This window comes from Bemisia tabaci, chromosome 1 (assembly GCF_918797505.1).
Source record: "Bemisia tabaci chromosome 1, PGI_BMITA_v3".
NCBI lineage: Eukaryota > Metazoa > Arthropoda > Insecta > Hemiptera > Aleyrodidae > Bemisia > Bemisia tabaci.
The window spans coordinates 12,004,736-12,022,177 of NC_092793.1; the positions used below are offsets into that span (position 1 = coordinate 12,004,736).

Here is a 17,442-nt window from a genome sequence, read left to right on the forward strand (position 1 = left end):
TTTCTCTCTCTACTATGTTGGCATTACTGCTTGGTGTCATGCAAAAACAGTCTCAAAAAAATAATTCAAGGGCAAGGCCTATAAATGGCTGCTAATGCAATGGATTTGTTATTAGACGGGGCTAGTGAACTAATTAAAGGCCCTATTTTGGTGAATTCAGTTCCTGTGAGGTATGTGTTTTCGGAATCTAGTGAATTGGTGTTTTTGTCTCCTCGCGTAGTTTTCGTGGTATGATGTTTAGTGCGGTCCCGTCGTCTCTCAGCAAGAGTCTTATTTACATGGAGATTCTTTACATTTAGTGAATTTGTCTAGGCTATGGCTGAAGATGTTAGTCAAAAAACACCCATAGTGGGAGATAATAGTAAATTATCCAAAAGTTCCAGTAGAGCCTCCAGTGATATTCACTGTAACTGCGGAGATCTGGATAAAGTTTCTGGGCAACCCACACCTCTATCGTCTGGTAACAACCAAAAGAAAAAGACTTCTTTTCAAATCACTAGTGTTACTGTTGGTTCTAGAGTGAGTAATGATGGTGGCGAAGATTCTGCTGATGATCTAGACGAGTCGCACACCGATGACATGTCGGATGTGATAGATACCTCACGAGTAACAGATGTCGAAAATGAAACACCTAGTTTCTCTGAAGACACGTTTTCTAAAGAGGATGTATTTTTCAACTCATCCACATCGTTGGGATCCGCTCCTGTCATACCCACAAGCTCTCAGTACGGTTTAGCAATTGTTTCTGCCCCAGACATTTGTAATAATAGTAATTCCTCCGCACAGTGTGGTGCTATATCGAACAATGATTTACATGTGACTGTTGCAGATAGTGTATTAAATCTTAGTGTTTTAGGTGCAAAACAACACGAGGCTGATATGAGGGACCTTCATAATCATCCTGGTCGCAACGAAAGGTTTAAAGTGGTGAAAATAGAAAGCACAGAACCATTCAAACGTGGACGTTGGGTCTGTATGGACTTCTTAGATCATTCTATTGTCCAATCAAAACCCAATTCTATTAGTAAACCATCTGATCCTTCTGACAATCAATCTGGGCTCCATACTGGAAATGATAGTGGAATTTCTGTAGCTGATTCAAATTTAGTCAATGATGAACCGGTTAGTTCTGATCATGTAAATAGTAGCAATAATCATGCTCAGAATGAACAAATCACATCTGCATCCTCTGGACTGAACCAAAGTTTGCCTGGACAAGCCCAAAATGTACCTGGGTCCAACCATACTATGTCCGGACAAAATCACAGTGTGTCTGCTCCACCGCAGAGTGCACCAGCAACTCATTCCAATGCGTCTCCTGGACAAACTCTTCAATTCAATCCCGTAAATTGCTCACAACCCCAACAGCATGCTCAAAGCATGTCTCAAATTCCATTACAGCAGACGCCTAATTTTATTAACCAGAACCAACATCAAAGCTTGCAGGCTCAGCAGCTGCAACAAGCATTGGCGAATGCAAATTATCAGATGCAAAACGCAACGAACAGTAATCAACAACAGCAGCATATGAATGTGAACAACGTAATGCAGCAATCAATGCCAATGCAACAGCATGTCCAACAACAGTATCAAACATCAATGCCTCCGCCGCAAGTGGTACAACCAATTCAGGTACAAAATGTCCCTCAACAGCAGTTTCAACAACCGCAACAACCACAGCAGCAGCAGCACCAACAGGTGCAAATGATGCAGCAAATCCCTGTATCACAACAGCAGCCTGCATTTGTGCAACAATGTACCCCTGTTGTTGGTTCTCAACAGCCAGTTGTTCCCCAGCAGCCACAACCAATGCCGCAGCAAGCTCAACAGTATTACACAAACCCTTCAGTTGTCCACAATTCTAATGCCTTGAGTAACCAAGTTCCTATCATTAACTCGCAGAACCAAAATTTAACAAACATGATACCCGTTCATCAACCCCAACAAGTAGTAAGTACGAGTCAGCCTCAGCAAATAATGACGCAACAGTCTCAACCACAAGTTATTAGTCAGCCTAATTCAATGCAAGGGCAGCCTCAACAAACAGTGCCGATAATTTCAAATTCCATGCCTGCGCAACCTCAAACTCAGACTAACCTTATCCAATCACAGCCAGTCATGTCTCAACAATCTCAGGCTCAGCCGATGATGACCCAACAAAATCAGATTCCTAATCAACCGCAACAACAGATGATGTCACAAAATACGGTTGTGCAGTCTCAGCCGCAACATATGATGGCTCAGCCGACAACACAACAGAATCAACCACAACAAATGATGGGACAGCAGTCTAACTCACAGTCTCAGCCCTCGACTCTGATATCAATACAGACGCAGCCCCAGCAAATGATGCAGCAGCAAGCGCCCATCCAAACTCAGCAAGTTATCTCGCAACAGCCAGCAAATACTGTTCAGCCGCAGCAGTTGCTCGCTCAGCAGATGCAATCACATATGATGTCTCAGGCAAGCACACCCCCAGTTCAATCACAACCTATTCTTACGCAAACTAATCTTCAGTCGCAACCTCAGCAAATGATGACGCAGCCGTCTAATCAAGTTCAGCCTCAGCAATTGATGAATCAACAATCCAACAATATTCAACCACAGCAATCGGTGATGCCTCCTCAGACAATGGTTCAAAACCAAATGATGCCCCAGCAAATGATGGCACAGCCATCTATGATGCCGCCAACCAATCACATGACAAATCAACAAGCTAATTTTACTGTTACCAACATTCAACCGACAAATCAGCCAGCCCAGACCCAGCATTTACCGAATTATCCTGTATCTCAACCTTCATCGGGCCATCACTACATCCCGTCTTCTCTAAACCAGCAATCTTATCCATCTGCAATGTCAATGCTAAATGAAGTGGAAATAAGTGAAAACAAAATGATTGAGCAGCTAGGAGTCCAGTCTACACTAGTTGAATCTCTCAATGATGTCCAAAATACCACCAACAATGGAGACGAAGCGCAACTGGAAGATCATGCAGATTCTGAAAGGTGAGTCTTTCATTTTTTTGGCCTCAGTTAATTTAAGCGATTTCGAACAAATTCAACACAGGTATTCTGGTAAAATTCTGTCGAAAAAAAATGTCATCGACTCATGTAACTCTTACTGTTTCCAGAACTTATGTTAGGTAAGTTGGCAGTTGTTTACTTTCAGTTTGCAAAAGTCTGTGCCTCTGTGGTCATAGAGCTATCAAAGATTGACTGAAGGCAACAACGCTGCTGTGTGAAGATATGCGAAACGTTCTACTGCGTTTGAATGTCGAAAAGCAAGCAAAGGCTGACTTATCTGACACGAGCTCTACCTGTTCATAGTCAAGGCAGGAGAAAGATTTAACCTTGTAAAGAGTGTTTGATCTTACATGATGATGCCATTCCATGTCAATGGGTCAGTTGCGCTGATCACAGAATCGTGTTTTGATGCTTGACTCTCATAGATCAGCTGAAAATGATAAGATCTGTCCAAACCGCAACTTTCTACGTTCAATATTAACCGAGAAATCGTCCTTTGGAAAGTCAGGTTTTTGACATCATCCACCACCGTAGTGACTTCCTTGGTTTCTTCCTCTTTTGTTTGATCAGTGATGCAGAGAGTCCAACGCAAAACTTCAATGAAGTTAAATGTAAACAAACTGAGGTGAACTGACTGACCACCCAATCTCTTCGCGGCAAGTGCATTATCTCCTGATAAGAAGATCCTTAAAGTGCGAATCCGACTGTTCCTTTAATTTGTTTACGTTTAACGTCATTAAAGTTTCCCGTTTCACCCTCTGCATTACTGATCGAACAAAAGATGAAGAAACCAAGGGTGTCAATGCCGTGGTGGATGACATCAAAAACCTTACTTTTCAAAGGGCGATATTTCGGTCAATATTGAACGTAGAAAGTTGCGGTTTGGACGGATCTTGTTATTTTTTGCTAATCTACAAGAATCAAGCATTAAAATACGATTTTGTGACTAGCGCAACTGACCCATTCAACCAATGAATTTTCATGAACATCTTAGATTTTGACGCAAGTTGATGGGCCCCTAAATCACCTTACTTTGCTTTCTAAAATGGATTTGAGATAAATAGTCAAGGTAAACCGGGAAATGTCAGGGAAAACAACGAAAATGTCAGGGGAAATTTGTTAAATCGCCTTCATTTGCTTTCTAGAATGGGTTTGAAGTTTCGAACAAGAAATATTGCCTGAAAACTGTTTTCAAGCATGCCCTCTTAACCATCCGTCACATCTTCAATTGTCAGGGAGTTTCACCAAAATGTGTCTGGGAAATGTCAGGGAATTCTACTTTCTAAATTCTGTGGCAACCCTGATGTTTAGGACGAGTCATCTAAGCGATCAATTTGTCACTCCGCTCTTGTAGCTAAGTACTGAACTGCATTTGCAGATGAGCTCTGTTGCCCACACTAGAGTACCTGTATAGGGAGAGTAGCGACAGATCTGAAACTCCGAAAGTCCATCAGGCCTTCACCGATGCCTCCGCGAATAAAGTTAGGGCCCAAAAGGGCAGCCAACCTATGAATTTCGAATGTCCAGAGCGATTTACAAATACAATTGTTACGAACCGTCGTTTAGAAAGCATGTATTTGGTTTACTTTTTGCATAAATTTACTTATTTTTGCGAAAGAACGCTCTTTTATGTACATTTTTAGCCATCTTGGTTAGAATTGAAATCTGTAGGCTGGCAGTGAAATTTTGTGTGTTAGAAGTTGCTCAGAAGGGTGGCTGCACTTTTGGGCCCTAAGCCCTCCATGAACCGATCTGTCGCTACTCTCCCTATACAGGTACTCTAGCCCACACGACCCTGTTTTTTCGGAACTCACGTGGAAAAAGAGGTACGTTCTCACGTCTGCGAAGCGACGAATACACGCTAGCTGACGGAATTTCGAACTGTGGTGACTCTCGAACGTGGGCCCTTCGCGAATCGTGGACAAAGATTATATTACCCCCTCTCGGATTCTTCGTGGTAACCGTCGTTAGTTCCTCCGCCTCTCTCACTCGTGCGAAGGAAAAACGCCGCATGGGCACCCATGTGTTGCCAAATTTCCGTCGATAAAATATGAATTTCCAGGGAAGTCTGTCAATATTCTTATTCGAATTTTTCGAAGAATTTTATTCACGATCATATCTAAATCATCGGAAAATTTCAAGAGGAAATCTCATACTCCTCCTCAAAAAGGAACACTTTATCGGAGAAAATGTGGCAACGTCTGAAGGCTCTTACGGCGTGCTAAGGAGCACGGCAGCTCTTGGTCTGGGTCAGCTAAGGCTGGACGTCACGTCAAGTTCTGCAAAGAACTAGCGCCAGTTTCCGTCGCAAGTTACCGCAGCGTGGATTTATTCACAAGTGTCCGGAATCATTATCAGCAGGGGTGTAGAAACGTTCACGGTCGCATGAAATAGAGGAATGCTCGGACTTTTTGGAGGGGGGGGGAGAGAATCCTTGTATCGTATTCGACTGTAGTTCGATGTATCGTTTGGTTCAAAAAATAGAACATAACCTGAAATAAAGACTCAAGGATATCAGTTTGAAAAGCTGAAAATTCCGAACGATTTCACTTTTCATGGCCATTTGGAACGTAAACAGGTATAAATCTATCACAAAATACCCGTTCCCTCAGATTGCTCAATTGACTTTTGAGGCTATCTTTACATGTTGAACCAATCGATATCTTTATAATCTCACCCGTTTGATTTATTTGGACCGCGTTAAACAGAAAGGAACCAAGCCACATCTGCCGTTGCCAAATTGAACAGGGTAGTTACATTTTTTACGAAAGAACGTCTGTGCAGATTCCTTTGCAAATTTTAAGGAATTTGCTTTGTACTATGGAGAAAATTCACTGAAATTTGCACAAAAATCCGCACAACCGTTTTCACGTAAAAAATTAAATTGCCCGATTAAATTTGGCAATAGCTGATGTGGCTTGGTTCCTTTCTGTTTAACGCGGTCCATTTAATACGACCTACACGGGAGCGTTCCTGACGCCCTGCGGGAGCCAATCAGGGCCGGGAAACGGAAGCCAATCAAAATTGGATTTCAGTTGTCCGATCTCTCTTGGTGGGTGAGATTCCTTAGAGTTGAGTGCTGCCATGGTAAGGAAGAATGCCGTATGAGCCTTCAGACGTTGCCTAATATCCTTCAAGAAATCACGAATTTTCGGGAAAATTTATTCAAAATTGTCCTCCAATTTTTCAGAAAATGTTGCTCGTAATTTGGTCCGAAAAGAGGGTTATTCAAAATCGGCGATTTTACCCTACGCTTGGATTTTGCCCGGAGTTGGATATGTTGTTCCCTATCACAAGACACGCCTTTTTCCGGCATTGGCAAGTTCACCCGAAATTTTTCCCGCGCGCTACAGCGTTGCCAAGTTGAAAACAGGCAAATTCCGTAAGTGGCATAAAAATTGAGCTATGAAGTTGCGGTTTTAACGAAAATTCTCTAAAAATTACGCACTTTTAGGATATGACCATGTTTTTAATGTCGCATTAATTTTAACATGCATTATTGCCAAATTTCCGATTTTTAAATTCGACAAATGCTACATATTCGCAAATACCCAAAAAAGCTATCTTCAAATTTGAATAAAAAGTTGTCTAATCGATAGTTCGTTCGATTCCGCATCCATCGATATATTATAGCTCGCTGGGAAACTTTTGGTTCGCGAGATATCATCATTTTTGTGAACAGCTTTATGGAGCGACGACGCTTTTTGAGTCCGGGCGGATAGAAATTTTAGCCTCCAAAAACACCGGGTAGCATTAATTCCATGGTTTCCTATGTAATTTTTGGCGCTGAATCCGAATTTGACCATTTCATAAAAAAATTGTCACCAAGATGTTGCCAAATTTGGCAAAAATTGCTTAAAATCGGCCTTTTTGGCGGATTGTAGCCTGTGACTTGCCAGGAGTTGATCAGACGACAAAATTGGTTATTTCCACAGTTAAAACTCGTTAAACTATCTACAAGCTGAGTCAAATTCTTTCTGCTCACGGTAAAATTAAACGCGCGACAAGCAGCAAACTGAAAAAAAGACACCAAAATTGGCGCTTTTTGCGGTTTTTGTCGTAAGTTTCTTGTTTTCCGATTAAGAGAATGTTTCTTAGGAAAATCCTAATTACGCCGAGTGTAACGACAAACTATTGTATTGTTACATATATAGATAAAGAGCCGCTTTAACAGCGGTCTCTCGGGCCCCGCGACGCCTAACCGCCATTGTCCCTTGTCCACCCACAGGTCCTCAGTAATTTAGAGCGCCCTTGTTCCTTTTTAAGCCCCTTATTGTCCTTTCCTGGGCGTCTTCTTCAGTTTGGTGTCGTTACTTTTTTCTATTAAACTCCATTATCTCAGAATTATAAAATAAAATTGTATTCTAAATATAGGGTAATGAATAATAACGGTCAAATACCGCCAAAATTCAACGATTTGTACGTAATTTTGGCAATATTGCAATGCGTCTTGTCTTGTTTTAATGAAGTCTGTCTGAGGAGTACATTTTATTCATTAATTTTTAACAGAAAATTTTCCATTATTGTTTCAAAATGTGGTTTATTGACACGATTCGATAAAACTCACTATTTTATGAATTTTTCCTCTCTGAACTAAATACCCTAGTTATTAGTATATATCTAAGTTGAAAATTAAATTATTCTACAGAAGTGTATTATTTTGCAAGAGAGATACATTTATAAAATTTAAAAATAAGAGGTGAACAAAGAATATAGGACAATAATATCGAAAAAACCAGCGAAAATTAAAGTATTTTGTTTAAGCTTGGCAACATTGGAATATGTTCGATCTTATTTTATTGTTCAATTTTATTAAATTCTGCTCATGTTGTTCATTAGTATAGTCAAGAAACATTCTCTTAATCGGAAAACAAGAAACTTACGACAAAAACCGCAAAAAGCGCCAATTTTGGTGTCTTTTTTTCAGTTTGCTGCTTGTCGCGCGTTTAATTTTACCGTGAGCAGAAAGAATTTGACTCAGCTTGTAGATAGTTTAACGAGTTTTAACTGTGGAAATAACCAATTTTGTCGTCTGATCAACTCCTGGCAAGTCACAGGCTACAATCCGCCAAAAAAGGCCGATTTTAAGCAATTTTTGCCAAATTTGGCAACATCTTGGTGACAATTTTTTTATGAAATGGTCAAATTCGGATTCAGCGCCAAAAATTACATAGGAAACCATGGAATTAATGCTACCCGGTGTTTTTGGAGGCTAAAATTTCTATCCGCCCGGACTCAAAAAGCGTCGTCGCTCCATAAAGCTGTTCACAAAAATGATGATATCTCGCGAACCAAAAGTTTCCCAGCGAGCTATAATATATCGATGGATGCGGAATCGAACGAACTATCGATTAGACAACTTTTTATTCAAATTTGAAGATAGCTTTTTTGGGTATTTGCGAATATGTAGCATTTGTCGAATTTAAAAATCGGAAATTTGGCAATAATGCATGTTAAAATTAATGCGACATTAAAAACATGGTCATATCCTAAAAGTGCGTAATTTTTAGAGAATTTTCGTTAAAACCGCAACTTCATAGCTCAATTTTTATGCCACTTACGGAATTTGCCTGTTTTCAACTTGGCAACGCTGTAGCGCGCGGGAAAAATTTCGGGTGAACTTGCCAATGCCGGAAAAAGGCGTGTCTTGTGATAGGGAACAACATATCCAACTCCGGGCAAAATCCAAGCGTAGGGTAAAATCGCCGATTTTGAATAACCCTCTTTTCAATGAAAAATATTCATAAGTTTCTTCAAAAATAAATATTTTCCGAGAGGCAATTTGGCAACATTCAAATGCTCATACGGCTTTTTTCCTTAACGCGGCAGAGTGGATGTCTTCAGTCTAAATCCGTTGCACGTGACACAATGGATTTTTTCCTCGTGTAGGCGTGAAGAAGGCAGCGCGGCTAATCGCGGATTTCCTGCTCCGTTAGTGCAGAAGTGCCAATCGTCGGATCGCAGAAACATGTCTATTTTCGGATGCGCTCAAAATTTTAGCATTCTTTCCTTAACTCCCCGGAGCTCTTTCGAAAATGAACTTGCTTCCTTTTCGACGACAACTCGTTTCAATGTCGGTATCGTGTTGCCTCGCTGCAAAATTCAAGTCGATTGGCTTTTTCCGAAGATTCGTTCTTGGGCACAAATCTTTGATTCATGCCTCTAATTTCTGAAAAAAGAAAAAATTTAGGAAAATCGAACGTCTTGTATCTCCCTTCTCTCCCTTCGATTCTCTTTAAGACCCAGGGTTGCCATAGTCAGGAATACCGGGAAATGTCAGGGAATTTTAGAAAGTCAGGGAAAATGACGAAAATGTCAGGGAAAAATTGACCGGTCATGAAACGTAGGCTGTGATCACACTTAATGGTGTAGCTCTCAGGATATAGAAGATTGATATTAACCCTATATTTTCAGCTCTTCTTGATCCCAATAAATCTACTTGTCAGCGTAAGATGATTATTATCATGAACTGTAATGTTAATACTCGGGTTCGTTAAGCAAACGCTTGATTAACAGTCCTACAATCGTTAATACCTACTAAATATAATACGAGTTTATTTTAAGTGAGCACATAATTTTATGACGCTTAATTTATTGCTCGTGTAGCTCTAGTTCCATGAAAATGTTTCGGTGAAACTCCGAGCCAAAACGTTCGTTCAAGATAGTATTACCATGGCTTAAAGCGGAAAACGCGTATCTACCCACAATATGACGCTCAAAAATCGATAATTTTTCATTTTTTCCCAAAAAGAAAAACCAATCGAATGTCGCATTGAAATTTTCTCTGAATAGATGCTGCTATTGAAGGAGAGTAGACAAATAATGCATTAAAAAACTGCTAAATAGGCACATTTATTATTAGAAAAATACTACATAAGCAGACATATGTAACGTCGAAACTGGAAATGCACTTTTTCTCAACTTATTTAGCCATCGATTTAAAAGATTTTTGGGCGATATCCACGAGGACAGCGCATCATCGTTAAGTTGCAACTGTCTGACTGGGCTCAGTGTGACCCGTATTCGAGGGCGCTAATCCTCTTTTTTCTCATATTTCCTTCACTCTTTTTTATTGGCAGCCACTATGACATGGCAATTTAACGTAACGTATGTTCTGGTCGTTATTAACTAAGAGATTCTCTGAGTGAAGCGTCGTATGTCGAATGAATTATGAGCTATGATAATTGCTGACACCTTTTTCAACATGCTTTCTTGTTGGTGCGCCGGCGCTGCTATTTCGTAAGTCGCAACTATGACACTATGGGAAGGCAGTACTGTCTCTCAAACGCTCTAAGCCCAAGAGACATTATAGGTAGTTCTTCTCGTTGATTTTAAAACTGTTAATGATTTGTTTGTTTCAAAAGAAAACCAACAAAACTTAGACCAGAGATCGATGATCTTCTACGCTTCCATAGTATCGGAGATCCACTGCTGCGAATACTTCCACAATTCGTCACCTCCCGGCCAAAGTATCACAAGCGCCATGCGACGTTTCAAAAATTCCGCCGTCATTTTATTTTTATACAGAGAAATTGTTGGTTGAATCTGTTTGAAACTTACACTGTAATATATCGACACCACAAAGAAAATCCAGTGAACTTTTCGGACAGCTGCCTTGAACAATTCCTCTGAAAAAATAAAATGGCGGTGGAAATTTTGAAATGCCGCATGGCGCTTGTGATACTTTGACTGGAAGGTGACGAATTAACACCCTTTCCATAAAATTGATGCCTCCCTCCCCCCTTTCCCCCTTTCTTGGGGAGGCGTCCAAGCCACAATTTTCAGTGTGAAGTGGCAAGTACAATTCCTGTTTCCTCACAGTCTTCGAAAAAAATTGAAACAACGGCAGTAAAACTGAAGGAGGCTTCCACAAATTTTATATTTAAAGCAACGATCGCGATTTTTGCACTACCCGGAAGGTAAAATAAGAAAATAAAAATCGAGGGCTTTCCACTAAAAAGGCAACCGACTCCTAGCGTAGTCCTAGTTTTGCGGCATTTTTAAAGCCACGACAGCCACGGGAGCGTGATCGAGTCATTAACGCAGTTTGACGCGCCTTCAATCAAGCTAGCGGCAATGCGGGCATCACCCGTGGTCGAATAGTTATCTCACAACGCCTTGCGGAAATTAAGTCAAATATCGATGACTGCTCACAAATGAAAGCGTATTCATCGCCGATTGCAACGTCGCACACCTCCACTCATGTTTTATTTTTAATTAATTTTATTTAAACAGCTACAAACAGTTTTTCCTCTTATTTTTTGCCCATCTCCTGTATCATTTCAAATCATTACGTAGAGAAATTTGAGGCGGTATTTCGGTTCGTTCTCTTTTCCTGAAAACAAAAAGAAATGTTAACATGATCCGAGTTTCTGGAACCTTGCATAAAAATATATTTTTCTTCGCATTATGGTGTAAACGGGAAGAGAGTCAAGAATTATCACGCGTAGTCCTAGTTTTGCGGCATTTTTAGAGCCATGACAGCCACGATAGCGTGATCGAGTCATCGACGCAGTTTCACGCGCCTTCAATCAAGCTAGCGGCAATGCGGGCATCACCCGTGGTCGAATAGTTATCTCATGGCGCCTTGCAGAAATTGAGTCAAATATTGATGGCTGTATGCAAACGGAACGTATTCATCCCCGATTGTAACATTCTACATCTCCACTCGTGTTTTACATTTAATCAATTTTTTTTTTAAAAAAAAAAAAAAAAAAAAAAGCTGCGTACAGTGTGTTTTCTTCTTTTTTGCGAATACTCCCAAATCATTTCAAAACAATTAACAGAAAATTTCGAGGCGATGTTTTGGTGCGTAATTTCTCCGGAAACAAAAAAATTGAACATGGTCCAAGTCTCGGAAATGGTGCAATTAAATTTCGAACCGTCGTAAAAAAGTTACTCAAAATTGTTACTGAGACATCTCAATTCTACAGAAATTCCTAATGTTGAAGCTGTGAAACCCCGTCAGCGGGCCCGATCAATGCTTGGAACAGGGTTGCCACAGTCAGGGAATTCCGGGAAAACGGGAAATGTCATGGGATTTTTAAAATTCAGCGAAAACTAGAAAATGTGTCAGGGAAAAATCGTCCAGTCACATTTATTTGCCTTCTAGTATTGATTTGACGTTTCGAACTACAAATTTTGCATGAAAACTTCTTCAGATTTAGTCTCTTTAACGATCTGGCATATCTTCAACTGTCAGGGAATTTCACCAAAATTCGTCAGGGGAATCAGCGAAATGCCAGGAAATTGTATTTTCTAAACCCTGTGGCAACCCCGTTGGAAGAGGTAGTTTCTTGTTCCGTAGAAGCAACGCTGTTGTGAGGCCATGACTAACGAGCCCATCTTTTGTACACTCGCTCCCTCGTTGTCGACCGGTGTTACCGCCGCACAGTGGATCGAGTAAATAGGAGAGGTCGGATAAAATTTGTAAACTTTAAACGCTTATAACTCCGTTTATACAAAACTTTGAGGTTCCAAAAGTGGTTCTATTTGTCTCCTCATGAAATTTTCTTACAGTAACGCCCCTTAAAGTTTACAATGTGGCGACGTACACTTATAAATTTGCAGTTTTAATCAAAAATTTCATGTCCGACCACTCTGATTGATCCGATCCATTGTGCGACGCTCGCGGCCGTGCGCAGTGCTGACCAGCTGGAAAAATCTGTCTCTCGGCTGATCATTGCGTTGAGAGAGTAAAAATATGCGGGGAGAGCTGGGACGACGTCATCGGAATCTCGTGGCGGGTCTGCGGGGGTGGGGGCGTGGAGCGTGCGGATGGCGTCGCGACGCTGCGCCAACGGCGACGGCGACAATGAACCCCTGGGCGTCACCACTCCGCGCGGTGCGGTGCCCGAGAGGCCGACACCCGCAGCCGCCAAGACCTTGCATGGTCGTCGAAAAGCATGACTCACCAGCGGTTGTCGACTCCCGCTCCTCTGCCTCCGGGTCTTGACGTCGCGTTTCGCCTCCTTTAGTACCTTTAGTCAAGGTTTTAAGTTCTGGAAATGTCAGGGGATATCGCTGCGTGACCTTGAATTTCTTCCCTCCCGCCGAAACCACAGGGTGCAGTAGTGTCGCGATGTACTGGAGCGCCGATGAAGTCAATTAGGCCGTCTATTTAGTCCGGAATTTCCGGAGAGTCCGGAACTGCTTTTTTAAGGGCGGTCCGGAAGTACTCAAAAAGTGCGGGAATTTTGCAAGAGGTCCGGAATTTTTTTTCATTTTTTTGTCATTTTTTTCTAGATTTGAGCGATAAATTCAAATTTTTTAAACTTTTCGAATTTCGTCAAATGGAGGTACTGAAAAAGTACAGCATTGTTCTGTTGAAGAGGTACTGAATTTCTTGGGAATGTACTGATAAAGCACCATGAAAGTACTGACTTTTGGCGAGCCTGTTTTAGTAGACGCCCTGGTTGCCCTTCTGGTAGCTATTATTCTATGGTGTGGATTGGGATCCGTTGAGTGAATTGCTTTTCCTCGGACGAAAAGCCCATTTGAGCTAGAAGTGGCAACCCGGCGCCTCGTGCTCATCTCAATCCCCGGGATGAAGTTGGCTGCGTTTGGCATGAGCACATGGGGCTGGGCAGCCTGGGCTCGGGACCCGACGCGGACGCCCCTGACGCCCTCGCAGTGGTCACCGCTCGAGCTCGACCGCGCTGATTCGCCGAAATCGGGCGCCGGACAATTCGCGGTTCATTTAGATTTCCCACGTTGCCGCCTCTCGCCGGTATCGTCCGTCGCCTTTGGGAATCACTGAAATATTCTTGGCCACCGCGCCCATGTACTTACCCAGTAAAATTGGAACTTAATTGCCTGCTCACCATCATTTTCCGCCCGCAGTTGCCGCTTTAATGCAGGATTTCTACCATCAAATCCAGTGGCGTGGCGTGTTTTGCCATATATCGATTGATCTGATATATGAACCTATGGAAAAGGATCGATTAACAGGGTGTTTGCAACGAACACCTTAATAATCGATTCTTCGCCATAGCTTCAAATGGGGAAATATCGATGGTCGATCGTTCACGGCATGCCACTGAGCAAATCGTATTACTTCCTTCCTGCGGAGTGGCGTTACGCCATGTTGAATGCATTTCTGATTGGTGCCCGTTTTTAACGCTTCAGGGCCACAAACCAGGTTTGCCGGCGGTCTAGAAAATCAGGAAATGTTCGGGAATCGGCAGCGACAGGGTTGTCACAGTCAAGGAAAAGCGGGGAATGTCAAGGAATTTATAAAGTCAGGGAAAACCAGGAAATGACAGGGAAAATGACGAAAATGTCAAGGAAAATTAGTTAAGTCACCTTCATTTGCTTTCTAGAATGGGTTTGAGATTTTGAACTAGAAATTTTGCCTGAAAACTATTTTCAACTATGCCTTCTTAACCATCCACCACATCTTCAATTATCAGGGCATTTCACCAAAATGTGTCTGGGAAATCGGAGAAATGTCAGGGAATTTCATTTTCAAATTCTGTGGCAACATTGCAAAGGTCAGGGAAAGCCAGAAAATCAGAAAATTTTGCAGTCCGAGAAAGGCAAAAAAGTCTGGTATTTTGAATATGAAGGATTTATGACGACCCTGCAAACGAACAGGAAAATCACAATCCAACCGGTCTCAAAGAGCATAAACTGGCAAGGTCCAGATAATTTCAGGAACGACAGGGAACACTCGGAATGAGAAAGGGAGGGTAGGGAAGGAATCTGGGAATGAGCCCACCAAATATGACGAAAAATATTACCTACTACGATTGAACGCTTGAGAAAGGATGATTGTGAGGCGACTACACATTGCAAGTCGAAACTTCTAACCCTCTGTTTTAGAATCGCGCTCATATGTGTTCAGTTCTTTCTTCGCTCTGAAAACATAATCAGTCACAAATTATAATCCCAGACAACCTGCCCGAGAAGTGCTTTCGAGCGGTTCAGTCGTGTCGCACCATGATATAAGTTTAAAGGCGCATTAGTTCCAGCCGGTCGGCTACATTTTTTAAAGCTTATTTTCTTGAATTGGACATTTCTGCCAAATGGAACTATGAACATCATGCCGTGAGCCCTGATATGCATATATTCTTATGGGTCTCAGGGCTCATGCCTTAATGCACATAGTTCCGTTTGGTAGAAATACGTCCAATTCTGCTGCTAAGGGCAATATCAGCACTACTTAACTGGTCTACTTCGTTTGTTTCGTGGCAGGCTAGTGAAACAGCACAGGGAATGTAACACTCTCTATTTCTTCCATAGTCTATTCAAAATGTTTTCTTGTGCAGTTTGGCCAGTTGACCTGGGTGTTTTCTCAGACATTTTTGGAACGATCCCCCACCAAGACACGCACTCCTTCACACAAAATAAATATGAGAGGATAAATATCCTGTACACACGGAGCGTTCGTAAATTACGTAAAGCATTTTTGGGGTATTTTTGACTTGTGACGTAGGTCCCTATCCTTTAACATGCCAAAAAATGACGTAACTCTCTCCTCAACCGCCCCTCCTCCCAGGGGAACGTTACGTAATTAATTTATAACCCCTTAGAATGTGACGTAGGTCAAATTGCAGGATTGCCGCAGTCGGGGAAAACCGCGAACGTCAGGGAAAATTACGAAAGTGTCGGGGAAACATCGTCAAGTCACATTTAATCGTTTTCTAAAATGAGCTTCGTGTTTCGAAAAACAAGTTTGCCTAAAAACTATTTCATATTGTGTCTTTTCAACCATCTGGCATAACTTCAATTGTCAGGGAATTTCACCAAAACGCGTGAGGGAAATCAGGGAAACGCAAAGGATTTTTACATTCTGTGGCAACCCTGAAATTATTTCAAATGTGAGACCGTTCGCCAGTTGTTTTCCGTCATTGCATTCAAGATTTTAAGATCAAATCCCAGACCCTGAGAGTGTATAAGAACCTCACGACTTGGACCATAGAAAAATTATATTCCTCAGACCAGTCACCAAACCGATTAGGTTATTTATTTATTAAGAAAGTAGCCATAAAACAAATGTCTTTTTCATCTGTTTCAGGTGAGTGCAAACAAACTAATTGCAGATTTTTAGAAGTTTTGTCCGTAAGTACCTGCTAAAAAAATATTTACCCTTAGCTTTTTTATGTCTCGGTTCCGACTGCTTCTTTAACGTGTAATCGTTGGTTTAGCGCTTGACTCTGGCTATTCGTGGGAAGGGCACCGTAGCATAACCCCCTCCGCCCCTCCGCCCAAAACCAGAGGGAAGAAAGAGAGGGTCTGGGTCCGAAACTGAAAGCCTGGGTCCTCATTCGAAAATATGAAGAAAGCGAACACATCTAGATGTGCCTGTAGACATGACAACAAGGATGTCTAGCATCAAGATTTTCCCGATTTTATCAGGATTAGAGGTCAATCAGGATTTAATCCTGATTTTATCAGGGTTTGAAGAGAAATCGGTCGTAAAACCAGAATTTGAGAAAAGTCGGCAGTCTGATCGGAGTTTTTTATTGAGCTATTTTTGTGAAGTTACATCCGCCTAATTTTTCCTTGGAAAAAATCAGGATTTGGAAAAATTATGACATCAGGATTTAGCTGTAAAAAATCAGGATTTCATCAAGATTTCCTGAAATCAAAATAAACTAGACACCCTGTAACATGCCGATGAACATGAATGAAAATTATGAGAATTACCCCGATGTTTTTTGATAATTTTCATAAAAAAAATAACAATTTTAGGAGTCAAAACTCTCTTATCAATAATGACCGAAAAGTCTGCTAAACCGTGAAATGACACAGAAGAGAAGTTTTTCGCTGTCACAGTCTTGTGCTTTTTAGTTTCACTGAAACAGTATTTCCAATTTTTTACCCAAAAGGACCTCTTGTGATAACCCTTTCCTTACTAACTCCTCAAAATCTATGTTAAAAAATAAACTTGAAAAAAGTCGGGAGATTTTCCAAAGATATCTCGTCGTCAGCGGAGTCGGGAGACTTACGAGAACACCCAGCTGCAGAAACCTGAAAAGGAAAATCTATTTGGAAACGTACTACATTTGGCAACTTTATTACATGCTGTTTAAGACACGGAAACAACATTACATCATTATTATCGTAGCGCTCTAAATGAAGCGTCCATTAGAATTAGCGCTGTCCCTTGATCTTGAATTTTCACGCCCACCATTTTTGCGTGGATCGTCCGTTCTGTTGAAGTCGACTTTCCACGAAACATTCGTTTTTTCGTCCGGCTCTCGGCTCCGCCCAATTGACTCTACGCTTTTCGAGGTTTTCCTCCTCTTGATTTCGTCACTTTCCGGCCAAAGTATCACAAGCGCCAAGCGACGTTTCAAAATTTCCACTGCCATTTTATTTTCTTACAGAGAAATTGCTCAACGAAGCTGTCCGAAATTTTCCCTGAATTTTCTTTGCGCTGCCGATGGAATTCCGTGAAATTTTCAATCAG

At 41.5% G+C, this 17,442-nt stretch overlaps 1 protein-coding gene across 4 annotated transcripts in view; it reads left to right on the forward strand.

Moving 5' to 3' along the window:
* Positions 1-17,442, forward strand: part of LOC109039186 (uncharacterized) — a 178,215-nt gene continuing 160,773 nt past the window's right edge. The window contains exon 1 of one of the 4 annotated variants that reach the window (XM_072296182.1): positions 1-3,008. In XM_072296182.1, coding sequence (XP_072152283.1) covers positions 316-3,008 — 2,693 coding nt within the window. In that variant the 5' untranslated portion in view covers positions 1-315. The remainder of the gene's footprint in view (positions 3,009-17,442) is intronic. The other 3 variants (XM_072296185.1, XM_019054579.2, XM_019054586.2) reach the window with 3 other exon arrangements.